Below are 24,660 nucleotides of genomic sequence, written 5' to 3'. Positions count from 1 at the left end.
CGGCGGCCCGAGGGGGCGGTGCGCCCGGGCCCCGGCCGTGCCCCCCCGCCCCACCTGGAGCTGCTGCAGCAGACGTTCGATGACGCTCAGCAGAATGTCCCACGTCACAGCCTGGAGCTCCCTCCTGTACTTCTTGATGAGTCTGGTGATGGAGAGGACGATCTCATAGGACACCACCTCGTTCGGGCAGCTCATGGCCTGGACAGGAGACCCAGCGGTCAGCTGCTGCCACTCACGCGTCGGAAGCCCCCCTTTGCGCAGCCCCCCAGCCCGGCTCAAGGGGCCTTAGGGCCCTGCTCCCCACACTTCTCTCGAGACCACAGAACAAGGATCTCAGGAGCCTGAAATCATATTTTCTACACTGGCTGGACTCAGCCAGACCATTAACTACAAATCCTGGGCCGCTGGCTCACCGGCCTAGCAGATCGTGAGAGCTACCTGGCGTCAGGCAGGGTGCAGGGACTGCACTGTCCACACCGCAGGAGGCGGAGGCACGGTGGGAAGAACAGCAACTCGGGACATGGTGCTCAGCCCGGACGCGACACAGCACGGCGGGTCAGGGGATGGGGTCACGGCCCGAGCTCACCAGGGGCCAGGACAGCGCCCCAACGGGCACAGCGAGCGCTCTGAACACTGCCAGCACCAGGGACACGAGCTACATCACTGGCCTCACTCTACAGCGAGAGCGAGAAAAGCAGGTGACGAGCTAAAACCACCCACTGGGGGAATCTTAAGCAGTTCTGATGCGACCTTCCAGAAGACGAAACTCCGGGGACACAACGCTCGCTTGAAGATGAAACCTTCAAATGGTCCTAAGTTTCATCTCAGCCCCGCATGGAATGGGCCTGTGCTCGGCCCGGGACCGCGGACCGCCCCCCCCCGCCCCCGTACCTCGTAAAACGACGGCAACACGGATGTCGGGGAGTTCTTGAGCGAGTAGAGGCGGTGTGCCCCCCAGAGCGCCATGCCCACAAAGAACACGGCCCCTCTCAGCAGCGGCGCGTCCTCCCTGTAGGCTCTGAAAGCATCCCACACAGAGACCAGACGTCAGCTCTCACGGGGCAGAAGCAAAGCTGGCCACGAGGCAGTGCGCGGGGACCACGGGCCAGACTCATCGTCCTGAGCGACACGTTCGCCCCACGGCCGTCACCGCTGCCGGCAGAGCCATGCCCGACGCCAGGGCACGGAGGGGCGGGAAGGTCCCCCAGCTGCTGGCAGTGTGAGAGGCTCACGTTCGGACTGCGGAGCCACGCAGGGAGATGCCAAGTTCCTGCCTCAAGTCACAGCTAAGAGGGAAACAACCCGGCTCGGGCGGTCAGGAAACCAGGGTCCCTGCCACATCAGAGCACACGAAGAGGCCCGGCCCAGGTCCTGCCCACAAGAGGACAGGCTCGTGCAAAGGCCTTGGGCGGCTGGGGGAGGAGCAAGGACAGGCGAGAGGCCCGTGGGCCGAGGCCCCGCTGTGGCTGAGGGTTTAGTTCTTGTCCCCAGAGCAGTGGAGCCGTCCTGGCTCCAGCAAACGGTGCCAGTCACGTCCGTGCTGGTCAAAGGGCACGGAATCGCTGTGTGAAGAAAGGACTCCCGGAGGTCATGAGAAGGAACGGGGGGGCTAGCGAGGACAGTGGGGGCAGAGGGGTGGAGGCGGGAAACAGACCTGAGCCACGTCTCAGGGGCAGAAGCAACCTGTAAGGGTCTGGCTCTGGGGGGTGAGGGCGAGGCCCTCGTTCCAAGACCTGGAGGAGGCTGAGTTGGGAGGGGGCTTTATGGGATCAGGATCGGTTCTGAATGCTCTGACACGGATCAGGCACCGAGGCCGTAATGTCTAGCTCAAGCCTCCGGAGCGGGCACCGCAGAGGGGCAGGGAGCCGCCCGAGAAGGCTCTGTGGCAGCTGACCGGTCCACCCCGGGCCCTGCCCCCACTCGCCTGTCCTCCATGATGCGGCACATGTTGTAGATGGCGCTGTGGCCCAGGTGGGTGCCCAGGAGGTTCCGCATCAGCTGCGAAACACGACACGCCACCGTTAGAGCCTGGCAGACATGAGCGCCAGGCCTTGTGGGCCGGCCTCGCATGGCCACTGCTCTGAAGCCCTCCGCGTCCGGCCAGCTCTCCACCATCTCCTCCCAAACAGACACAGCAGTTTCCAAAATGCCCCCAAAACCCTCAACCGCCTGGGAAAATACTATTGGGTCCCCCCCACAGGTCGCTGCAGCCGCCGGGGACTCCGACGGCCGGTCACCAAAGGCGAGAGGGCCCGTGTCCTGCCCAGCCAGGGCACACCTGTCCGCAACAGCAGCTCAGAGCCCCACCTTCCAGCACGGCTCGCAGAGCTCCTTGACGTTGACGGTGCGGCAGAGGGTGACAATGAAGAGCGGCAGGCTCTCGGCCGGCAGACAGTTGTAGCACACGACGGCGTCCAGCACCTGCAGGGACACCTGTCGGCCCCGCCCCGCCTCAGCCTCCTTCCCGCCCTCCTCCACTCAGTGACCATCACCCCTCCCCACTGCTAGAGCGGCCTTCTTAGAACAGGAGTGACAAGCGTCACTGTCACTGTGGGTCATCCTACCCTCAACTGTGACCCCACAGTGGAGATCTTCCGACCAACCAGGCTTCCCACTGCAGCTGGTCTGGGGCCACCTGACAGCGAGGGGCAGTGCCGAGCTAGACCGCAGAGGCTGTGATGCCAAGCGCCAGGCCACCAGCCTGCCTGGAAGGCCCCTGCGAGGCCCAGCTACTGACCTCTATGTCCACGGAGGACACCGTCTGGACGCACAGCAGGCAGATCATGCTGTTGGAGGAAGCGCAGAGTCAGTGGGGGGAGGTGCCCACAGGCTGCATGGCTCCATTTCACTTTCTGGCGACTCTACAAGTCAGTTAAACGAAGGACTCATCCCCCTTAGGGCTCCACTCACCCAGACAGGCAGGCACCACTCTGTGCCAACCACTGCCCCGTGCTGGGTGTACCGACCAACAAGACCCCGCCCCTACCCTCACGGATTTCACAGTGTTTTTGAAAAAAAACAACACCAAAAATCACACTAAAGCAACAACGGGCAACATCGCTTGTCTGAAGAGAAAACGCTATCATTTTATCCACTTAAGTAGCAGGTGGCTGCGGCCTCCCCAGTGTCTCCATTTATTTGGTGACTCCAACAGCGCCATTCCCACCGCGGAGCTAAACGGAAAGCCCGAGGCAGCAGGGCCGCGCGCAGAGGAACGTTATTGGAACTGTTCTTACTGGACCATTGACGCAATGTGTTCATCCAGGTAACAGCTGTTGAACTTGACCAAGTTCACAAGAACCAGAAGGAACTCTGAGGACAGGCCGATGTCCATCCACTGCAGCACAAATCCAGCTGGGGGGAGAGGGGGAGGGCGATGTACTCCCCTCCCCCCAGCAAGATGGCCCAGGCCCTCTCACCGCAGCACCGGCCCCCCTGCGACCACGGGCCAGCACGGGGCCGCCGCAGGCTCCGCCGGAGTCCCAGCAGGTCAGCAGGTCTCGGCCTGGGGAATTTGCCAGCCCCCAGGATGCACTGAGGGCATCCAGGCAGAGAGGCAGTAGCATACGTTGTGCATCGGACACTCAGAGCCCGGGCCACCGAGAGGCTGTGTGAGCATCACCGAGCACGTGTCCTGAAGGCCAATTCCTGTCCCCCTACTCCTCTGGAAGAGCCTCTCAACAGAGACAAAAGCCACTCTTGGCTACTGGCCAAATAACCGTAGAAAACCTGAGCACAGGCTTCCAGTCAGCACCTGTCCTGGAGACCAGCATGACAGCTGGGTCCCCTCTCTGGCCCGAGGCAGGCTGACTACCCTTCCTCGTCCTTCCTCTTCTCCCCACAGCAGAGGTATGAAATCTCGAGTCTCCCCCCCTGCTCCCCACTAAAAGGCCTCACTCCCCAGGGCAGCCAGCAGGTCTGGCGTGAAGCCCAGGACTATGCACGTCTAACAGGCTCCCCAGGAGATGGGGAGCTGCTCTAGGTTGCACGCAGGTAAGCAGAATCTCGCGGGACAGCGCCCTCTGCAGGCCGCCCCTGTAACCTGCAGCATTCCGGCACCCAGATCCAATGTGATCCCCAACCAGAGAAACCGCACACCCAACGTGGCACCCACCCAGTTCTTCTTCCAGATACGTGATGTGTCTCCCGTTGTCTGTGAGGGCCTTGAATACTTCCAGTCTTTCGTGGAGGTCTTCGTTGGAGGGGTAATCCTTGATGACCTTAAAGAAGAGGGCCCTGAGAACGCCCAAGCGGTCCCCCTGAAGGTAAAACCGCAAGGTCAGCAGTCCTGCCAGGTTCCGCCCAGCCAGCTGCGTTTCCGGAGCAGCTGCCGGCAGTGTGGGAGTACAATGGGCTCCAGGACCCCCCACCCTGGGACCCTTTCTCCTTCCCAAAGGAACAGTCTGTACTAGGGCACAGGGGGCACATCGAGGCTGCTCCAGATAAGTGTGCACGTAGGACACCTACTGTGTGCGAGCTCCAGGCACGGTGGAGCTGTGGAGGGCACACAGCAGGGGACAAGGTAGTCCCGGCCCTCCTGGGGCTCGTGGCCAGGAAGAGACACGTCTGTGGCCCCCCCCATGACAAATACAGAGTAATCGCACCCGGAGAGGACAGGCCTCTGCCAGCAGCTGCGGCGTAGAGGACCAGAGGGAAGGGCGCCTTAGGGGGAATTGAAAGGCTCACAGCAGCACGGCCAGGGGCGCAGTGAGCAGGGGCAGAGGCCTGGGGCTGGGGGCTGGGGCGGCCAGAGCACGTAACAACTGCTCTCTCGCGGCAGGCGCCCCCGACAATTTACACGGAACTGCCTCACTTACACCCCTACACACTCCTGGGAGGAAGGAGCAGGAGCAGCCGCACCTCACAGGAGGGCAGGCGGGGTGCGCACTCAGGCGGTCCTGCTGCGGAGCCCCTGGGAAGCAGACGCTGCGCCCAGCACCCAGTCCATACGCAGCACGGCGGGCCACCCCACGTCACCCCCACACCCGTCCCGGCGCCCCCGGCGCACAGACCCGCCATTACCTGCCCCTGCACGATGGCCTTCAGCAGAGCCAGCACGGCGTGCCGGGCCTCCGGTGGCCTCTCTGGCTGCAGCAGGTCCTCGACGGCCTTCCAGAGTGCCTCCACCGCATGCTGCCGCCAGCAGAGAGGGGACAGCAATTAGGCTGTGCCGGCCCCTCAACTCAACAGACAGCACCACGAGCAGGGCACAGAGAACACGTCTTCCGACTTAGAACTCACTCCTCTCAGGACCACGCCTCAGGGGCGCAGCTCCAAGCTACCTAAACCCGCAGGCCCCGGCCACGGCCTGGGGGGTGGAGGACGGCAGGCCAGGGGACTCGTCCCGGGGGCCCTGGAGGTCAGCCAGGAGCCCCCCCTCGGAGCTCATGGAGTCTCAGAACCATGCAGTCCCAGGCCTGCAGCCAGACCCAGAAACCCCACGGTCCCAGCCTCCCTCTGTGCACGTGTGCCAGCCCGCCTCCACTGCCAAGGCCTCCTCCTCTAAGCTCGGCCCAGCCCACAGAGAAGGGTCCTGTTCCTCACAGCCACCCAGAGTCAGTCTCTCACACGTCACCGTCTCTCCTCCACATTAACCCTTCAACCAAGGTGTTCAGACCACGGACCCCTTCTTGGGCTCGCTTCTCTTGAGAGGGGGCTAAAAAATGTCTCTGATCAACATCCTGACCATTCAGCATACTCTGGAACTTTCACCTCGTTTGCCCCAGGCACAACGCTCCTACTGATGTAACTTAGGCCACAGCAAGGTGTAGACACCGAGCCTTTGGACTCCGCCGGCCTGGCGGGCTTATCCGTCTGCTCAGGCGAAGGCAGCAGGGCCACCGCTCCGCCTCCCACACCCACACTTTCCCAACGCAGATGCCTGCTGGCACGTTTACTCTTGCTAACGCGTAGCCTGCAAGTTTCAGCCGGCCGGCCGTGGAGGTCAGGGTTGCCCTCCCCTCCCCCTCAGCAAATCCCAATCTGCTAAGTCCACGTTCACCCAAGTCATTCACGCAAACTCGGGGCAAGGCCCAGCCCGTAAGATGCTCTCGTGACAGCCTGCCACCCTGTCCTGCGGGGCCCGAAGCAAGCAGACGCCTCTCCCGGAGACACGGGGACTGCTGAGCTCGACCCACACTCTGCCGTCGTCCCTCTCCCTCCCCACCCCCAAATCCGAAAGGGGAGGACAGCAGGGAGGTGTTTCAAGCCACTATCAACCCTTTCTTGAAACTGCTAGATCCCTCCACATGTGACTGACCCCTAAGAGTTCTGCTAAGCACATTTCCAGAAGCTTCCCCGTCACTGAGATACAGGTGAAGCATCCCTAAAACACCTTAGCAGTTAGCAGTCAACCTCGTCCCAGAGAGGGCCAAGAAGCAGACCTCCCCACAGCCCACCCGCCTCTCTCCTGCCGCCGACGGATGCAGACCTACCTCTTCGAACTTCTTCGTTTTTGCAATTTCACAGATCTGCCCTATCACCCGGACGCGATTGCTGAGGCCACATTCAACACTCAGCTCCTGGAGAGACACGAAGGAAGGAAAAGGGGCCCGCGCTCGGGCAGCAGGTCTGCCGGGCGGCCCCTCACAGACCACGCCGACGCGCGTCCCGCGCTGGAGACGGGCTGCGGGTCTTTCCGAAATCGGCCACCGGCAGAGCTAGGTGCTCCGTCCCAGTGGAGTGACAACAGACCGCTTGTCTTCTTCAAGGCTGCGCTTCCTTGTGTTGAGATGAAATTTATGCAACAAAATCAGCTGTTCCAGAAATTTAAAACTGCACGATTCGGTTTTTAGTACAGTCACGATGCCCGCCACCACGTCCGCTCATTCCAGAACGCTTTCATCACCTCACACCTGTGAGCAGTGCCCGCACATCCCCCAGGCCCCAGCAAACTTCCTGCTCCGCACATCTCAGAAAAATGGAATCACGTTCCGTGGGCGCCTCTGTGCCTCGCTTCAGCATGTGATCAATGTTCACCGTGTTAGGGCAGGAGTCAATGCCTCATTCCCTTTTTTGACATTTTGTTTCCACATTCACCAGCCGATGAACATTTTGGCTGTTTGTGAACCGGAAACTTCACAAGTGCAAGAATCTGGCATTTATACAACACGGTGCCAAGCGAGGGACTCACACCGCACACATGCAAGCACTCCGGAAAATAAAGACGGGTTCCTCCCAGAAACTCACAAATTACCAGCTAACACCTGGCTACCGCCCTGATCACAAGTGGAAGCCGACCATAGCATTCAGGCCACATCCCCTACAATAGGTTTTCCTGCACCAATATCTCAATACTATCTCAACGGTGCTGGGCCACGCCCTCGGGACCCTGACTCCCTGAATCTCCGAAGAAAAGACACACACGCTTCTGCAGTGTGGGGGACAGCAGCCTCATCCCCCGCAGAGGCTGCAGACAGACCAAACCCCGCCCTCCTCGCACCCCGCGCGATAGGCCAGACGCCAGCAGCTCACTCACTCTTAGGATTTCCGCCGTGATGATAAACTCCGTCTGCTTGCCCTCTGCAGACCTGGGACTCGGCCGCGGGGTTCCCAGTCCGAACAGAATCTTGAACTTCTCCTTCAAGCCTGAATCCTTGCTTGTCGGCTTGGCCATGGTGGGCAGGGACGCGCCTGAGGCCGCCTCTGAGCCGAGGAAACGAGCAGAGATCTCAGGAGCGGCCCCCCAGCACCTGCTCAGCTGCGGACCTCCGCGACCCCAGGCCCCCCAGGCCCAGCCAACAGCAGGCCCGCTGCCGCGCCGCCCGAGTGGGTGCACGGGGTGGAGTCCCCGCTGCTCGCCACCACTCTCCTCCCCCCATTGGGGACGGCTCGTAGCGGAGGGGGGGGGGCCGCCGGAAGCAGGGAGCCCCTCGCACCCGCTCTGTCTTAACATCAAGGAGCGCTCGCGGCTCCGGACTCCAGCTGCAGTGGGCTCTGCCGAAGCCCGGGACCCGGGACACCGCGGGGTCCGCCCCCACCGTCTCAGCGCCGAGCAGGCCCCCCGGCGCGGCCGCCTCCCCCTGCCCCATAGGGGTCGGGCCACAACGCGGGCTGGGACGGCGCCAGCGGTCGGGACGCCGTGAGCCACTCACCGCGCGCAGCCCCCGCCGCGCGCCAGGCTGTCCCGGCGCAGAAAACGGAGCGCACCCCCTGCAAGTGCCCACCCCTCTCAAAACGGGCCGCCGCCGGAAGCTCGACCTGCACTTCCGGCAGCGGGCCGGCGCAGAGGGCAGCCGCCGAGCTTCCTGGGAGTCGTAGTTCTGGGTCACTCTCTGGCGGAAATGCGGAGGCGAACGTTGCGTCACGTAGCGTGGCCGCGGGGGCTGCCGGGTAGTGTAGTCCTCAGGACTCAAGCATGAACGCGACGGGCGTGAGGATGATGACCAGGAGCCGCAGCCGGGGCCCGGGGGCCGGGCCGCGGGGGCGTCGGGAGAAAGCCGCGGCGCTCCAGAGGGGAGAGGCGGCTGCAGGTAGTGCCGCGCCCGGATCGGAGCCTGGGGAGAGAGACGGGGGAAGGGTCCTGCAAGGGGCTGGGGTTCCGGGTCGCCCCCACGTGCGGTCCTGGCTCCCACCTGCGCTCTGTTCCTGAGACGCAGGGGCCGCCCCAGGGACTGGGTCCAGGTGCTTCCACTTCCCCCACCGTGGTCCTGAGCGGGAAGCCTGCCCCGGGATACTAGACAGACCAGCCTTGTCCTCGTCGGTGCTTCCCTCTCAGAGAGACCTGATGCTGAGTGCACATGCAACCGGAAGTCCTCTTCCCCGGCTAGCGGGTGCCTCCCGGAGGGCGTGGTTCTCGTTATGTTTATCTTCGTAGCCATTAAGGACCTAGGGAGTCGGGGGTGAGCAAGACCCACAGGCCCCTGCGACGTGCCCTGCAGGAAGGCCGGAGGAGGGTTCTCCTAGGCACCCAGCAATGGCGAGGCACTGGGGCAAGGAAAAGTGGGTGACAATGCCAGCTAGGCAGGCAGGAGCTGTGATGCTGGGGTGGAGTTTGGAGTTTGCCTTAAGTACAAGGAAAAATCAATGAGGAGGTGTAAATGGAAGTGAGGCAATCTGATTTGGGTCAGAAACTTCTTTCTGGCACTGTGTGGAGACTAGATGGGGGGACACCATGGTGGAGGCTGTTGGTTCAGTCCTGCACTAACGCAGACTTGGTCGGGAAGGCAGCCGCGGAAAGAGGGCTGAGCCCTCGGAGCCCGGTTTGCAGAGGCCCGAGCACCACCACTGTGGTAGGTGGTTGTTGACTGAATGATGCTGGGTGAGCAGCAGGTAGGGGACCCCACCCTCACCTGTGGCCTCTGCTGAAGACACGGAATGGCACTGTTTGCAGAAGGAAGGAAGAGCCACAGCCCTGCAAGGCGTCAGCGGAAGACACAGAAACTGAATGTGGCCTATGAGGCCTCAGATCACCAGGAAGGAGAAGACACCAGATCCCTGACGGCACCAAGCTGGGAGCCCCGGGACTGGCAGCAGCAGCTGCTCAACATCCGAATCATGAGGAGCGGGAAGGACGCACCTGTGGACTGGCTGGGGGCTGAGCACTGCTATGACTCCAGCGCACCCCCAAAGGTAGGCAGGGGCCCGAGCTGCCTAGTGACACCCTTTGGACAAGGCACTTGCTTTCTCTCAGGCCTCTGGCGGGGCACAGCCTGACACGTGGCAGCTCGTGGCTGGCACCCTCACCTACAGGACCCAGAGCACCAGCCGGTGTCACCTGCTTCATCGTGGCCGCTCAGCAGGCGGGGACTTCCTGTGCCTGGGGCTCCCTGCTCCGTGTCCTGCCAGCAGAGGCCAGGCACAGCGCGGGGCTCGGTAGTGTTTGCCAAGAGCTCCTACCACTTTGTGGTCCAGAGCCCGAGCCTTAGACTCGAGCATGCGCTCCACGGGCCAGGGCAGGTGGAGAGTCAACGCCCCGCCGGTTGCCCAGGGGAACAGGTGGAGGTGGGAAAGGGTTTGGCTGGGGACCAGCCCACAGTGAGCACCCAGGACCTGCCACTACCCTGGTCCCTGTCACTGTGCCAGCAGGTGCGGAGGTACCAGGTCCTGCTGTCACTGATGCTTTCCAGCCAAACCAAAGACCAGGTGACAGCGGGTGCCATGCAGCGGCTGCGGGCTCGGGGCCTGACAGTGGACAGCATCCTGCAGACGGATGACAGCACACTGGGCACGCTCATCTACCCCGTCGGCTTCTGGAGGGTGAGTCCACTGGCCTGGAGGCGGGGGGGGGGGGGTGCCACTGGCCCAGGGAAGACGTCAGGAAGGGGAGACGAGCCTGTGAGGGTACAGGAGGCCAGGGGGGGCATCTCAGGCCACAGGGACCTGGATGTGAGTTCCGACTGGAGCCCCTGCCCCTCTGACCAGCAAATGGACCCAGGGCTGTGAGGCCTCCCTCCCTGGCCTTTCCTGTCTGCAGCCCACCCCTTCCTTCCTCCACCTCCCCACCCAGCTGCCTGGCGCGTCCCTTCCTCCCTGAGGCTGCCCACCAGCCTTTCCCTTTGTTTACTCCAGGCGTCCCTGGAGTGCGTCACCCTCTTCTCGCTAGAGCCCCAGCCGGCCATGGAGCCCTGGGTGGCAAGTGGGCGGACCTGTTGCAGGCGGGCGGGCGGGGCTGCTTCCCCTCTGCGCTGGCGTGGGCTGCAGTTTTGTCAGATGGGTTTTAAATAGCCCTCTGCGCTCAGGCACAGAAAGGGAACCACCCAGCTGGCCTGGCAACTGGAGGGGGAGCCCCAGGCTCCAGCCTTCCATCCTGCAGGCCCAGGTGCTGAGCCATGGCCAGCCCTGCCTAGCCTACCCGGCCTCTGGGAGAACAAGGGAGCAGGGGACTTGAGCTAGACCCCACACACGTCATGGGCCCAGGCAGGTGGACCTGCACCAGGCCTCCCTCAGGCTCCCTGCTGCCCTCGGCTCGTTCCCACCTCCTGGTGGGACGGCGCGACAGGTGCCTGTGAGTGTGCCTTGGGCAGGTGATGGGCAACTCCGGGCACCTGTGGCTCTGCCTCAGGACTCATCCTCCCCAGTCAGACTCCACTGTCCACCTCCAGGGCTGACCCCCCCTTCATCTTTCAGAACAAGGTGAAATACATCAAGCAGACCAGTGCCATCCTGCAGCAGCGCTACGGCGGGGACATCCCGGCTTCTGTGGCAGAGCTGGTGGCACTGCCAGGCGTTGGACCCAAGATGGCACACTTGGCCATGGCGGTGGCCTGGGGTACCGTGTCAGGCATCGGTGAGTGCCATACACCCACAAAGAGGGCAGGGCGGGGCTGGCCACTGGCAGGATCCCCGAGTCCTGTGATCTGCGACCCCAGCTCAGGTGTCCTCACCGCCAGCTTGGCCCAAAGGGTCAGAAAGATGTTTCTAGCAGTGAGCTGGGTCTGCCTCGCCTGCAGATCGGTACTCGTGGGAGAAGATCCTATGTGCTGAACACCTACTGTGTGCTTGGCTCTGAGAGGCCCTGGGGACGGACCCAAGGCCTGTGCGTGGCACTGTCAGAGCTGGCCCAGCCTGGAGCAACTGGGCAGACTTTCTGAGGGGGTGATAACTCAGCCAAGAGCTGAAGAGTAGGCGGGGCTGGCTAGGCAGAAGGAACGGCATCCCCAAAGCCGTCAGGTGGGGAAAAGACCAGTAGGAGGCTCATGAATGAGCACAGGCAGACTGGGGAGGCACCGTAAGGCAGCGGGAGCCTGGGGATACAGGTAGGAGGGCAGCACGGGGCCGAAGGCTGTTAAGTTAAGGCTGGAGCCCAGCAGCGCCAGAGACTGGCACCGGGCCAAGCAGGGGGCAGGGCAGAGCCTGCCCCTCCCCCCCAGGCTTCTGCAGCCGCCAGCCTCTCACCAGATACTTGAGCTTACCTGGGCGGCTGTCCTCGGCTGCCCGAGTCCCAGGAGGGGTCCTGCAAGTCTGTGGGGGCAGGGCCCACAGCCCAGGCAGCTGGATTTGGGAGCAGCAGACGCACGGGGAAGAAGTGTCAAAATGTCACCCTTTCCGGTTGTCTGTGGGCACGGTCACTCATAGGGAGACCCTGGGAAGGCTGGGCCCCTGCGTGGCAGGCAGCATGTCACCTCTGTGTTACAGAAGAGGAAACCGAGGCTTGGTAACCCACTAGTGTGACCCCTGCACGCTCTCCCTGTGCTCCCAGGGTGCCCCCTGTCAGGCCTGAGCCTTTTTCCAGACCGTTGTTAGCGGGAGAAGGGAGCCGATGTGGGACTCACTTTCTCTTTTGCGAAGTGCAGACGAGGCAGGGACAGCTGCCGGCAGGAAGGAGAAGGCCCCATGAGCAGGCGCCCAGGCCAAGCCCTGGGGGGGGCCGGCCAAGGGGAGCAGGGGCTGTGGCCCAAGTAGATGACAGCTGCAGCTGGCCTGGCCACAGTCCCCCGTCCCTGACCATGCAGTGGCAGGTGCAGGCTCTGTGGGTCGGGACCGCGAGGGTGGGCCCAAGGCCCAACCCTCTGGGCCCAGCTGTGACCACCCGGCCCGGCGCCCACAGCCAGTGCCTGGACCAGGAGGCGCTGCGGCACCCCCAGTGGAGGGCCCAAGCCGCTGACCCACCCTCTGTGCAGTTCTGGGCCCTCCATGGAAGCCCAGGGCCGACCTGGGCTTGGGGCTGTGGGCAGGGACTGAGGCCCTCTGGGCTGGCAGGCGTGCCCTGTGCCAACCCGGTCCTGTCCCCAAGCAGCGGTGGACACGCACGTGCACAGAATTGCCAACAGACTCGGGTGGACCAGGACAGCGACCAAGTCCCCGGAGAAGACCCGTGCTGCCCTGGAGGAGTGGCTGCCCCGGTGCGGCAGGGCGGGGGCGGGCGGGCAGGGCTCCCTGGGGCTGCCGCCCTCACTGACGCCCTCCACCTTCACAGGGAGCTGTGGAGTGAGATCAACGGACTGTTGGTGGGCTTCGGCCAGCAGACTTGTCTGCCCGTCCACCCACGCTGCCAGGGCTGCCTCAACCGGACGCTGTGCCCGGCCGCACGGGGCCTCTGAGGACCACGGTCGCAGCCCCGTGCGCCGTTCTGGGTGGCGCCCTGCGAGCCTTTGCTGGGGGGCCCAGCCTGTTTATAATAAAGCTTGGGAGTTGTTTGCAGTTGGGGTCTGGCTGAGTCTTTTTTTTTTTTAAGTTTATTTATTTTGAGAGAGTGAGCACGAGCCGGGGAGGCAGAGAGGAGAGACAAAATGCTAAGCAGTCTCTGTGCTGGCAAAGAGCCTGATGCAGGGATCAAACTCCCAAATGGTGAGATCATGACCTGAGCCTAGATCAAAAGTCAGACGCCTAACTGGCTGTGCCCCCCGGGGCCGGCTGAGTTCTACCCCAGGGGTTGGGGACAGGCTGCGAAGCATGTGCAGGAGCTGTGTGTTGTCCCTGGTCTGGGGTCTGAACTGGACTGCCTGGAAGGCTGGGGTGGGGAGGTGACAGTCCGGGCTCTGCGCTGGGTGGGGGTGACGGACGTGCAGGAGTTGGACCGAGGAGATGGATCGTGGGAGCCAGCTGCCGCCAGCTGCTGGGAAGCCCGCAGGAGACCTGGGCCGCCTCCCTCCTGAACTTGTGCGCCCTGAGAGCCCTCGGCCAGGCCCTGCCCTGTTTACGGAGCCGCGCAGCCTCCGAGGTAACACCAGAGGCCCAGGCTGGGAGCCACAGGGCACGAGACCCGGCCTGGGTGTACCTGCAGGGGCGGCACAAGGGCAGAGGGTAGTACAGGGAGTGTCAGGGACCTGGAAGGCAGTGAGGGCAACTTGGGGGGGAGGGGAGGCTAACCAGGAGGGGGCAGGGCTCTAAGTCACAGGGGTCCCCAGGAGAGGGGGAGTGGGAGCTGAGAAGGGTCGGGCTTGGCTGCCTGACGGAAAAGGCTTAGGAATGGGACTCTGCTTCTAGCAGCTGAGACTGGAGTTCCCGGGGCCACTGCCTTCCGGCCCCGACCACAGCCCCCCACCCGCAAGCGGGGACTCAGGAAGGACAGAGGCGGCCAAGGGTCTGAGGAAGGCCGGTTTATTCCGAGGGCGCGCATGCGCTATGGCTTACAGGGCGGACAGCAATGCCGGTCGGTCGGTTCAGGGCAGGGAGGAAAGGGAGCGGGCGGGGTCTCCGGGGGGCAGGCAGGCTCTCCCCCAGCCTCAGGGCTGGGGCTCAGGGCCAGGAGGCCTGTCCGGAGGCCACCCTCTTCAAGGACACAGGGCCTCTATCCTCAGGTCCCTGGGAGCCCAAGCCCTGTGCCCTAGACCAGTGCAGTGGGGACGTGGGGGACCGGGCCTAGCGATCCCCCACAGCAGGGAGCGGGCAGAGGGGCAGACTCCACAGCCACATCGGGCCTCCCCAGCCTCACCCTGAAGCCCCCAGACTCACAGCCTGGTCCCCCTACATCTCTCTGTCCCTGAAAGGGGCCGGGACTCCCATTAGGAAGGCTGTCACTGAGGAGTGGGGAGGAAGTGGTTTGCGGAGGAAGGTTTGTTTTATTGCAATTACTTAGCGCGTCCTGAGGGGGTGGGGCGGGGGCTGGACTCGGGCATTAAGTGGAAACATGTGTGGAGCCGGAGCTCTGGGTTTTTTTGAGGTTTTTTTTTTTTCTTTTTTGGAAGAAAAGCAGAAACAAATTCCTTTAAGTCAGCAGGCCCGGGCGGAGCAGCAAGACCCACGGTCGCCACTGCCTCTCCCTCTCTCACGTCTGGGGGGGCCCCCTCCCCTCTCCAGCACCCAGCAGGCAGGGGGGCAGGACAGGGCACACTGAGGCGCACGTTGGCTCCTGCACAGCCTCCAAAGGTGAGGAGGCGCCCCTCCATTCACGGAGGCTCAGGGGGCTGAGGCCGGGCCCGTGCGGGGAGGAGGCCGGTCGCCGGCGAACAGGCAGGGAAGGGCTCAGAAGTTGCTGAAGATCTCACGCTTCCGGTTCCAGTCCATCTGCGGTGCCCGCTTGTTGACCCGGGTGGCTCTGGCCTTCTCCTTGGCCTCGGCTGCCGTGGGGCTCAGGTGGAGGCCACTCTCCTGAAAGGGGTCACGTTTCCAGGTGCTGCTGTCCTGGGGGCAAGCAGAGTGGGCAGGTGGCCAGAGTGAGCCCTGGACCCACGCCCTCAGTCAGGTGACCCTTCCCAGGGAGCTCACACCAGGGGCCGGGGCAGCAAGGCCCCAGAGGGCTTCCTGGAGGTGGTTACCCCACTGTCCAGGCAGGCGGCCGCACAAACCCCCACCCCCAAGGCCTGACCCCTTGGTGTGCGATCACAGCGGTGGGGACAGGCAGGCTCTTGCTACCTCAGTGTCCTTGTCTAGGCCAGGCAGGTCACTTCGGGACGAACACGCTGAGCCACCATTGAGCTGGGAAACCAAGGGCAAGGCGTGGCTTCAGGGACCCCGCCCAGGAGCCGCTGATGCACACACAGACGCGTTCGCGTGCGTGCACACACATGCCCACACGCACGCACACGTGCCCACACACGTGCCCACGCATGCACATGCACACGTGTACGTCAGAGTGGCACTCATTCATCCATGTGGCACTAGGCACCGAGCCTCAACTACGCAGCAGACCCGTCCCGGGCAGGACGCTGGGCACCCAGCCGTGAGCAGGCAGGTGGCCTGGCCCCCCCGGCTCCCAGCAGGAATCACCCACATGAGCACCACGTAGGGTGAGAGCAGGGCCAGCTTCCCGAGGAGGGACTGAGTATGACTCCAGGTTGGCAGCCAACGCCGGGCAGAGAAAGAGCAGAGCCAGGAGCCCGTGGGGCCAGGGTGTGGCCGACCCAGGACAGGGCCCCCGCGCCCATTAAAGCTAGAAGTGATTGGGCAAGACCGAGTCTCACAATCATACCAACACAAGGAGATCTCGAGCTGGGGGCTCTGTTGGGCCTGCGGATCCCCAGGGCCCTCCCTGTAGTCTCCCGGGCCCGCCCTGTTCCCTCCCACCCTCTCACCTGGGCAGGGCTGGTCCCGTTGGTGACTGGTGACGGCAGTGGACCTGTGGGGACAGCACGTCAGTGGTGGCCCGGCCCCCCGCGCTCCACCCCATCCGCGGGCGACAGCCCACCTTCCACGTGCTCCTCGGTGGGCGTGACCCGCATCCGCTTGAAGTGCTCATCCGTCTCGGGGTCCACCACCAGCAACCGGGCCTCCGCCTCCCGCGCCTTGATGCTGGCGACCACCTCTGCGTGGCGCAGCCCCTCCACGTTCTGCCCGTTCACCTGCCACCAGCAGCATGGGGTCAGCACTGCCTGAGGTCAGGCCCCCGAAGGCCCCCTGAGCCACCTAGCCAGGTGTGGCATTAAATATTCATCACCGTTGTCACCAGCCGTGGCAGCAAGAGGGATACCAGCTCAGGTTCCCGACATGTTCCCTCCTCCAGCAAGGACATCCCTGCCCAGAGACACACACCAGGACACAGGCCAGAGACACACTCGGGGACACAGGACAGACACACATGGGGACATGTGCCAGAGACACACACAGGGGTGGGGGACACGGGCCCAGACACACACCGAGAGGGGGAGAGGTGACGCAGGCCAGAGATACACTCGAGGTGGGGGGGGACACAGGCCCAGACACACACTTGGGGGACAGGGACATAGACACACACGTGTGTGACAGGCACCTCAATGAGTCGGTCCTGGGCGCGGAGGCCAGAGTGAGCGGCAGGCGAGCCCGGGTCCACAGAGCGGATATACTGTCCTGGCCGGGACTTGTCACTGTGCAGGTTGAACCCATAGCCCTGGGGGCCCTTTCGTAGGTGGCAGAGCCGAGGGCGTAGCTCCCTCTCCCTCGGGGGTCCACTGACATCCTGCAGGCACATGAGACCAGGCTCAGCACGGCTCGCCCACCGCCCCTGAGGCCACTGACCAGCCCCCAAGGCCTCTGGCCCCAGTAGGGCTGTAGGGGAGGGGGTCCAAGGGAACCCCAACCAACCCCACACTCGACATCACGCCCCGCCCAGCGGTCCCAGGTTCAGGGACAAACACGATGCACCCCCCACCCCCCATCAGGCTGTGACAGCGCTCCAGCCACAGGATCCTAAGCAAAGCCTCAATTTCCAAACCCCAGAACTACTTCAAATAGGACCAGGGGCTTTGCAGGGGTGCTGACAGAATCAGCTGAGGGGCAGCACTGAGCACAGGTAAGGGTGGTAAGAGAAGCCAGGTGAGATGAGCTGCCACTCGTGACAGTGTCCTGGGGCCACGGTCCCTGGCGCCCTGCTGCGCAGCCCCTCCCCCCCATGCGTGGCTGGTGCTGTTTGCTCCTGTTTTCTCTCCCCACCGCCTCCTCGCCTCCTCCGTAGGGCTGGTGGCAGCGCGATGTTTGCTTTCACATTCCAGAGCAAGCTGCGGCCACCCCCACGGGGCCCAGGGACAGGGCACACGGGCTGGAGGGCTGGAGCCGAAGCCAAGTGAGAAGGCCAAGGGTGGGACCTGCCTCGCTGCCGGAACACGGAAGGCGGACGGCCCCCCCCCCCCCCCCCCGACAACCCAGGGCCTTGCCTCGCTTTACCTCTGGCATCCTGCAGCAGGGCTCCGGGTCGGGGGGCTGTGCGGGCAGGGGCCAGGCCCCAGGACCCCCACCCAGCCACAGACTGGGGCAGTGACCACAGTGCCGGGTGGTCAGCGGCCGCTGGTGCTCAATTAAACATGGCGGGTGGCCGTGGCCGGAGCGCGCGGGCGGGCGGGCAGCTCAGGTTTCCCGGGCTGCCGGGGACTCGGTGTGCCTGCAGGTGAGCGTGTGCAGGGTGGGGGTGCTCCCTGGGGCCCCTCCGTGACCCTCCACCTACCGTGACTCTCAGGGAGGGTCTCCAGGCCTCGGGCGCCTGCCCCCTTCAGCCCAGGCCGCCCCCTGCCCACTCCAGCCCCGCTTTACTCCAAACCTCGAATCTGACAGGGAGGACCCCAACCTGCTGGTCGGCCCCGCTGCAGGCTCAGGTGCAGCTTTTCTCACAGGGCAGGTGCTATGCCCCAGCTCCGGGCCTCCTGCTTGGCTCAAATGCCCTCTTCCTGCCCTGCCCGCACCCCTCCTCTGGGACCTCTTCCCTGGCCCCCAGAGCCGGCCCAGACACACCCTCGGGGACCCCCACCGCAGGCCACCACCCAGCCCCACACCTGAGAACACAAGAGACGGGGCTACTGCTCCTTGGCCCCAGGGCTCCGGCTGGGCAGCATGGGCAGGAGACCCCCCAAGTTCTCCAGGGCCCTGCTGCACAGACTCATGCCCTCTCCCAGACATGCCTGGAGGTGCCCGTTGGGTGCCGGCTGTTAGAGCATAGGGGCCCTGAGGCCGGCTGGTCAGGAGCAGAGCCAGGGCCAAGCACACCTTGCACGCAGACATGGGCCCAGAGGACAGGGGCCCACAGAGACGGCACATCTAAACACACATGCGGCTCACAAACACGCTACACGGCGACACACGTGTGCGAGAGGACAGCCGCCTGGCGCTGCGCCCTACAGCCTCTTCTCACGCCCTCCCCGGTGACCTCCGGCAGGTCTCTCAAGGCCCCCAAACAGGAAGCAGGACGGCGGGAGTATCCGGGGCCATGAGGCCAGGCTGAAGTCACATCCGGGTTTGGGACCATCCTGGCTGTCTCCCTGCCCCAACCCGGCTCGGCCACAGCTCACCACAGCCGCCAAGGGGCTTTTCCTGAAGTCTTGCCTAAATTCTTCTCCCGAATCCAGGGAGCGACAAAACTGGCATCAGTGCCTCCAGTTGAGAGGCTGCGATGCGGGGGGCCAGGCGGCACGGAGAGGCCCGTGGAGAGGCCCCCAGAAGCGGCGGGTCAGGAGGGGGCGCAGGCAGGCCCTAGCGCATTGCTCAAATTCCTCGCTGCCTGCCCTGGCTCTCAGCACTTCCTGCCGCCTCCCAGCCAGGCCCTCAGGCTCCCACGGGCTCCCAGGGCTCCCGGCTGGGCAGCTCAGCACCGGACAAGCCCTGGTCTCAAGGCCGAGCCTGTGACCAGACGAAGAGGCTGGCATGGGGGTATACCCCGGGAGCCGAGCTGTGCCGCTCCAGATGGTGACTCACCAGCCCTGGCAGAGAAAGGCCCCCATTGTTGCTCTGGGTCCAGCCGGCTTACACCAGGGTCCCCCAAGTCCCCTCTCCTGACCCTGGGAGACACAGGCTAAGACAGTGCCCACCCTGCCCCCACCCAGCCCCCGCCCAGCCTGACCTGCACACGTCCCCAGGATGGGCTCCGTGGAGGGGCTCCTGGGGCTGGGGCTGCTGGTGCGGCATTCCCAGAGCGGGCCATGGGAGGCAGGACAGAGTGGCAGGCGGCGAGCGTCCAGCTGGAGTGGCCTGAGCTCTCTGGCCAGCCCAGGCCACCACCCCATTTATCCACCTCCCACTGCGGCCCCGACTCCCCAGGGATGGGTGGGGAAGGGGGGGGAGGGAGGAGGGGGGCTGACTCACTTTGGGGAGCAGGGTGGTGGCCGGGTTCCCCCTCCCATGCTCAGGCCCCAGCTAGGCACCCCCTACTGGCTAGCTTTCAGTCTCAAGAAAGGAAGGAAGGAAGCTGCTGGAAGGCCCTGCCCTGCTCCCAGGACCCGAGGCTTTGGGGACAGGGAGGCAGGGAGGGGACCCCGGCGCCAGAACACGAGACAGTCTGCTATGGCCCCCAGAGCCCTCTGGTAGCTACAAGGTCCCATGCCAGACAGCCAGCTCCTGCAAGACTTTGCCCCTCACTCACTCTCAGCCCCTAAGAGCCTCCAGAATGGGGAGGGGGGGATCCAGGGTCTGTCACCGCCTCCATGGCCCTGGCACCACAAGCCGCCCTGTCTGTTTGGGGGCTGTCCTCTACCGTCACGGTCAGGATCAGCTGCACTGCAGCTGCAGAGCCACCCCAGTCTGGTCTGGCCGGGCCTGAGTCACCACCACTGATGAGGGCCCCGCAGCACCCCAACCGGGACCGGCCACGTCAGAGTCCTCCCCTGCCCCGGCACCCACATCCCACCCGGCACGGAGGAAAACGAGCTGAGCAGGCCTGAGTGACCCACAGGGCCACAACGCCCAGCTTGGCCCTAAGCAAACCACATACATCCCGCCCGGGTCCCCTGTCCTGCCGCCCAAGGGTTCAGGGGAGCATGGCCCTGCGTGGAAACAGCACCCTCCCAGGGGCCTCGCCGGCCAATTAGTCCTGCGCGGGTCAGCCGAGGCCCGGCTCTTCCTTCTGACCCTCTGAGCTCAAGCAGTCAGACATGGGGCTTTGGCCGGGAGGGCGTGCGGATCCACCCTGTCCCCTGGGCCTCCCCTGACCTTCTGGTGTCCCTGTCCCCAGGCCAGCCCCCAGCACAGCACCCCTGTCAGTAGGGCCCCACTTTGTTCCTCTAAAAATACGCCCAGAGGAAGCCCCCTCCTAGAGCTTCCTGCAGGACCAGAGCCTGAAATAGCAGAGGGGGAAGGTCCCACCCAAGGACAAGGTGCCTTGGCACCCCACCCTCCAGATAAGGCCCGAGGGCGGATTTTTCCACAGGAAGGTGAACTCAGCGTTTGTGTCTAAATCAATGGACAAACGCCTGGGGGGAAGGGCACGTCCTCTGGGAGGTCAGATGCCTGAAGGAGGGCCTGCCTGCCCCAGCCCAGTGGCGGGACTGCAGGCCAGGGCTCGGCCACCAGCGCCCCATCCCAGCACCTCCTTGAAACCACCATCTGACCCTGGGGCCCCCTACTTGGGCCCTGGCCACCCCTGCGGGTTCGTGCCCAGGCCTGTGCCCATGCTGGCTTCCCACCTCACATGCCATCTGCCCCCCAGGCCAGACGCCACGGCGTCCAGTCACGAGCACCGCCAGCTCACACGGCAGGCGTGCACACCCAGACGCCCTGCACACTCATATCTCACACTGCCCAGGACCGCTGGTTCTCAAAGTGGGGTCTGGGGAACCCCTGGGACTGAATCCTATGAAGGCATTTCTCTTGGGGCGCCCGGATGACTCAGTCAGGGAGCATCTGACTCTTGATCTTGGCTCAGGTCACTGTCACTGTGCTGACAACACAGAGCCTGCTTGGTGTTCTCTCTCTCTCTCTCTCTGCTCCTGCCCTGCACAAACACGTGTTCTCTCTCTATAATTAAAAAGAGAGAGAGAGACCATTTTCTTAAAAAAAAAAAAGGCAAAGAGGCATGAGAGACAATAACCTCAGGGCCTCAAGAGGTCAGAATAACGTGATGAGGCTCTTCCTCTCGGCCCCCCCTGGGGCCACCCCCAAGTTCTGCTACCCGGACAGAGGTGCACACACGTCAATTACAGCTCCTCCACGCTGGAGCAGAAGCAGGAAGGGAGAAGCACCCCGACCGCCGTAGACCCCACGCTGAGGACCAGCTTAGAGTGTCCTCAGCTGTCCCCAACCATGGAGGAGCAGCCCCTCCCCCCAGGGCCTTCCCAGCACAGGCAGGCTCCTCAGACAGACGGACACCCGAGGTGAGCACACAGCTAGGGACACCCCCCCGCACGCCTCTCCTCCCAGGCTCTGCGGCCCCAAGGCCAGGTTTATCAGTGACCTTTCCTAGGCCAGGGGGCTCTGATGGGCACCCTGGGGAAGAGGGCTGGCGACGAGGGGCCAGGGAGCAGAGCCAGGCTGCCCTCACCCCACCTGGCTGAGAACACAAGCCAAGGGCCCAGAGAGTGGCCACTGGAGGGTAGTCGCCAGGGACCCTAAGGGGCAGAAGGGATGGAGACAGAGACTTCTGGAGGGGAGGGGAGGGGGAGATTGTGGGAGAGAGGGATTCTGGGAAAAGTCAGGGTGCTCCCCACGCAGAACCTGCCGTACCTTTGGGCCAGCCTCCGGGCTGAGGCTGCTGGCACGTGCCCAGTCCGGCTTGGGCTCCCAGGGGTCGTGGGTGGGCGGAAGCCCGAGCTGGGCCATCTCCTCCGTGCAGGTCAGCTGCCGCCTGCGGAGCTCCGCGTCCGTCTCCTTGTCCACCACCAGCAGCCGCGTGTGCCCTTCCACAGCCTTGATCCTCTGCACCACCTGGGACAGGCAGGTTGGCAGGGAGCAGGTCAGCGGGCAGCACATGGACGGCGGCACCACCCAGGGCTGGCCTGCCAGCAGTGGGCGGCTGGACCGAGAGGCCCGCCGGCTCCGCCCTCCACCCCCGGGGCTCAGGCGGCTCCCTCGGTCCTTACCCAGGACTCTGCTGGAGGGCGACTGCAGGGACTCCCCTCAACCAGGGGTCCTGTCCGGGAGGGGCCAGGAAGCTGACTGAGCTTCAGGACACATTCAGCATGGGAATGTGTGTGCACGCACATGTTATGTGCGTGCATGAGTATGCGTGCACATGTGTGCAGGCACGTGTCCATTTCGGGGCCTGCCTAGGTCCCAGGCTGGGTGGGTCTGTGCCCACTGCTGCTCTCCGTAGGGGACCAGGGCCGTCTAAACACCTCAAGGTGCCTGGGCAGGTCAGTCAGTTAAAGGTCTCTTGGTTTCAGCGGGGGTCATGATCTCACGGTTTGTGTGAGTTTGGGCCCTGGAGCTCAGATTCACATAAACCTTGAGATCATGACCCCTGCATCGAGCTTCATGCTGACAGTGCAGATCCTGCTTGGGATTCTCTCTCCTGCTCTATGCCCCTCCCCCACTGATGCTACTCCCTCCCTCTCTCTCCAACAAACTTTGGGCCATCTGGGTGGCTCAGTCGACTAAGTACCCAGCTTTGGCTCAGGTCATGATTTTGCGGTCTGTGGGTTCGAGCCCCGTGTTGGGTTCTGTGCTAGCAGCTCAGAGCCTGGAGCCTGTTACAGATTCTGTGTCTCCCTCTCTCTCTCTGCCCCTCCCCTGCTCACAGTCTGTCTCTCTGTCTCAAAACTAAATAAACAAAAAAAAAAAGGAAGATTTTTTTCCCAAAATAAACAAACTTAAAAAAAAAAAGTGAGTAAACCTCTGCCTCTAAGCCTTCATCTGCCTCCGGACCGTGACCACGTGACCACAGACCTGTCCCTGCCGGACCTGCAGGCCGGGAAGGCCAGGATTCCTGTGGCAGGGCCCTTGCTCGGGCACGTACAACCTGGGAAACAGGGTTAGGACCCAGCAGGCAGAGGCCACCTGTGAGACAACTGTGACGTTATGGCCACCTGTGTGTCTATGTGGGCACCCGTGAAGTGTCTGGAGTATGCGGGTGACCGAGAGGCATGCATGCCAGGTGTGCCCTGCAGGGAGACAGAGCAGTGATTGCTGGGCATCAGGGTAGGAAGGACAGGTCCCCCAACCCCACCCCAAGGTAGGAGGAGGGCAGAGAGGACCCCCATGAGCTGCTCCACACAAGTTGTCAACAGATAGAAGGGTGTGAACCCATCTTCCTCCCAGCCCTTGTCCGTCCCTGCTCGCGGTGAGAGCCACAGAAGGACCCCAGCACCCTGCTGCTTCCTGCCTGGGGGGCCCAGACAAGACACCCAATGTCCTCAAGCATCAGTTTCCTCATCTGTAGAATGGGAACTGTAACTGCTCCTCTTCTCCCCTAGGACAGCATGGTCCTACGTGTAAACTTCTTAGACATGGACACCTAGAGGCCTGAGAGAAGCAGGTGCTCTTGGGACAAGCGTGGCAGTGGCCCTTAAACTGAGGCCAAATGCCAGCTCTGCCAGCCACTCCCTGTGCCCCGTCCAGCCAAGACTTCTGGCTCACTCCCCCTCCTTCCTTCAGCAAACAGCTTTGTCCAGTTGACACTCTGGGTGGAAGACTGAAGGCAGGCAGACATACGGACAGACAAGGGCCCCGGAGGTAGACACAGCAGTTCTGCTGCTGGTCCCGCCAAGAACCCATGGACTAATCTCTAGGCCCCAGGACTGGCCACGCAGACAGGTCACAGACTCACAGGTGCTGGCGAGGACACCGAGAGCCCTGAGCAGAAGGGGGTGGGGGGTGGGCTCAAGCCAGGTGACTCCCTGCACAGGGAGACAGACAGTCCCAGGGAGAACTTGCAGAGGGGAGACCCTGCCTTCCCTCCAGCCCTCACCGCCAGCTGCAGGACGCCCGGAGCCAGGACAGTGGCCCCTGCAGGGCCGGGCAGCCCCCCCCCAACAGCCATGGGCCCAGACACCATCAGCCAGGACGCACACCATGACAACTACACACAGCCAGGCAGGTGGACACACAGGCTTGGACGGACACACACACACACACACACACACACACACAGAGGCATGGAGACCTGTATATTCACACGTACACTGCCCAACTCACACACACACATCTGGCTTGCAGATTTGTCCACACACACACACACACACCGTCCACACGTGCACACACATTCACTGATCCAAGTACAGACAGGTGTGCCCGTATTGTGACACCCCTATGTACACCCAGGCAGATGTGTGCACACATGGGTGACCCCCAGAGGGACCTGTACACACACATACCCAGCCGTGTGCACACGCACGAGTTTACACTCACAGAAAAACACTCAGGACCCCCACTTGCATGGAGACGGCCCCCAAGGTGACTGCCGCTTCCATTCATTGCACACTGAAGCCCTAACAAGACTGAAGTGTCAAGGCCGAGGGCGAGGAGCCGCAGTGCGGGCCCCTCCCTGCCAGGATGCCCCTCCGCGGTGCAGGAGCGAGCTCCCTGAGGGGCAGAAGCGAGCGAGGAGGCCGGCGGCCGCAGCCTGCGTGGCCACGTCCCCCACCTCCTGGCCGGAGCCCACGCAGGCCCTGGTGCGACCCCCGCGGGGCCCCGGGCAGGGCGCCGAGGCCCGGGCGCATGCAGCGCCCAGAG

General features: G+C 63.7%; 3 protein-coding genes across 6 annotated transcripts in view; 1 reads left to right on the top strand and 2 right to left on the bottom strand.

Moving 5' to 3' along the window:
- The window catches only part of TSC2 (TSC complex subunit 2), a 32,082-nt gene extending 23,905 nt beyond the window's left edge, over positions 1 to 8,177 (bottom strand). The window contains exons 1-11 of the mRNA XM_029946426.1: positions 8,094 to 8,177; positions 7,478 to 7,644; positions 6,435 to 6,521; positions 5,023 to 5,133; positions 4,115 to 4,259; positions 3,237 to 3,354; positions 2,738 to 2,786; positions 2,308 to 2,433; positions 1,925 to 1,998; positions 892 to 1,018; positions 55 to 198 (exon numbers count right to left, since the gene is read on the bottom strand). Coding sequence (XP_029802286.1) covers positions 55 to 198; positions 892 to 1,018; positions 1,925 to 1,998; positions 2,308 to 2,433; positions 2,738 to 2,786; positions 3,237 to 3,354; positions 4,115 to 4,259; positions 5,023 to 5,133; positions 6,435 to 6,521; positions 7,478 to 7,615 — 1,119 coding nt within the window. The 5' untranslated portion in view covers positions 7,616 to 7,644; positions 8,094 to 8,177. The remainder of the gene's footprint in view (positions 1 to 54; positions 199 to 891; positions 1,019 to 1,924; positions 1,999 to 2,307; positions 2,434 to 2,737; positions 2,787 to 3,236; positions 3,355 to 4,114; positions 4,260 to 5,022; positions 5,134 to 6,434; positions 6,522 to 7,477; positions 7,645 to 8,093) is intronic.
- Positions 8,178 to 8,326: 149 nt separating this feature from the next.
- Positions 8,327 to 13,074, top strand: NTHL1 (nth like DNA glycosylase 1). Of its 2 annotated transcripts, none has more exons than XM_029946424.1 (6): positions 8,327 to 8,471; positions 9,332 to 9,570; positions 10,024 to 10,197; positions 11,068 to 11,227; positions 12,677 to 12,782; positions 12,857 to 13,074. In XM_029946424.1, the coding sequence occupies exons 1-6, from the start codon at positions 8,357 to 8,359 to the stop codon at positions 12,978 to 12,980; spliced, it is 918 nt and encodes a 305-aa protein (XP_029802284.1). In that variant the 5' UTR covers positions 8,327 to 8,356; the 3' UTR covers positions 12,981 to 13,074. The 2 variants fall into 2 exon arrangements, with proteins under 2 accessions (XP_029802284.1, XP_029802285.1); XM_029946425.1 differs by having other exon boundaries at positions 8,328 to 8,471; positions 10,027 to 10,197.
- Positions 13,075 to 13,964: 890 nt separating this feature from the next.
- On the bottom strand, positions 13,965 to 22,328 carry SLC9A3R2 (SLC9A3 regulator 2). Of its 3 annotated transcripts, XM_029946786.1 has the most exons (7): positions 22,071 to 22,328; positions 21,715 to 21,915; positions 16,568 to 16,753; positions 16,007 to 16,160; positions 15,894 to 15,937; positions 15,235 to 15,297; positions 13,965 to 15,003 (listed from the first exon to the last, which is right to left on the bottom strand). In XM_029946786.1, exons 1-7 carry the CDS (start codon positions 22,242 to 22,244, stop codon positions 14,845 to 14,847), a joined length of 981 nt encoding a protein of 326 aa, XP_029802646.1. In that variant the 5' UTR covers positions 22,245 to 22,328; the 3' UTR covers positions 13,965 to 14,844. The 3 variants fall into 3 exon arrangements, with proteins under 3 accessions (XP_029802646.1, XP_029802647.1, XP_029802648.1); XM_029946787.1 differs by lacking the exons at positions 21,715 to 21,915; positions 22,071 to 22,328 and adding an exon at positions 19,121 to 19,269; XM_029946788.1 differs by lacking the exons at positions 21,715 to 21,915; positions 22,071 to 22,328 and adding an exon at positions 17,458 to 17,764.
- Positions 22,329 to 24,660: the final 2,332 nt, after the last annotated feature.

Source organism: Suricata suricatta, chromosome 8 (genome assembly GCF_006229205.1).
Source record: "Suricata suricatta isolate VVHF042 chromosome 8, meerkat_22Aug2017_6uvM2_HiC, whole genome shotgun sequence".
Taxonomy (NCBI): Eukaryota; Metazoa; Chordata; class Mammalia; order Carnivora; family Herpestidae; genus Suricata; species Suricata suricatta.
Note: the sequence above shows the minus strand (reverse complement) of the source record. Positions and strands in the feature narration are given on the sequence as shown.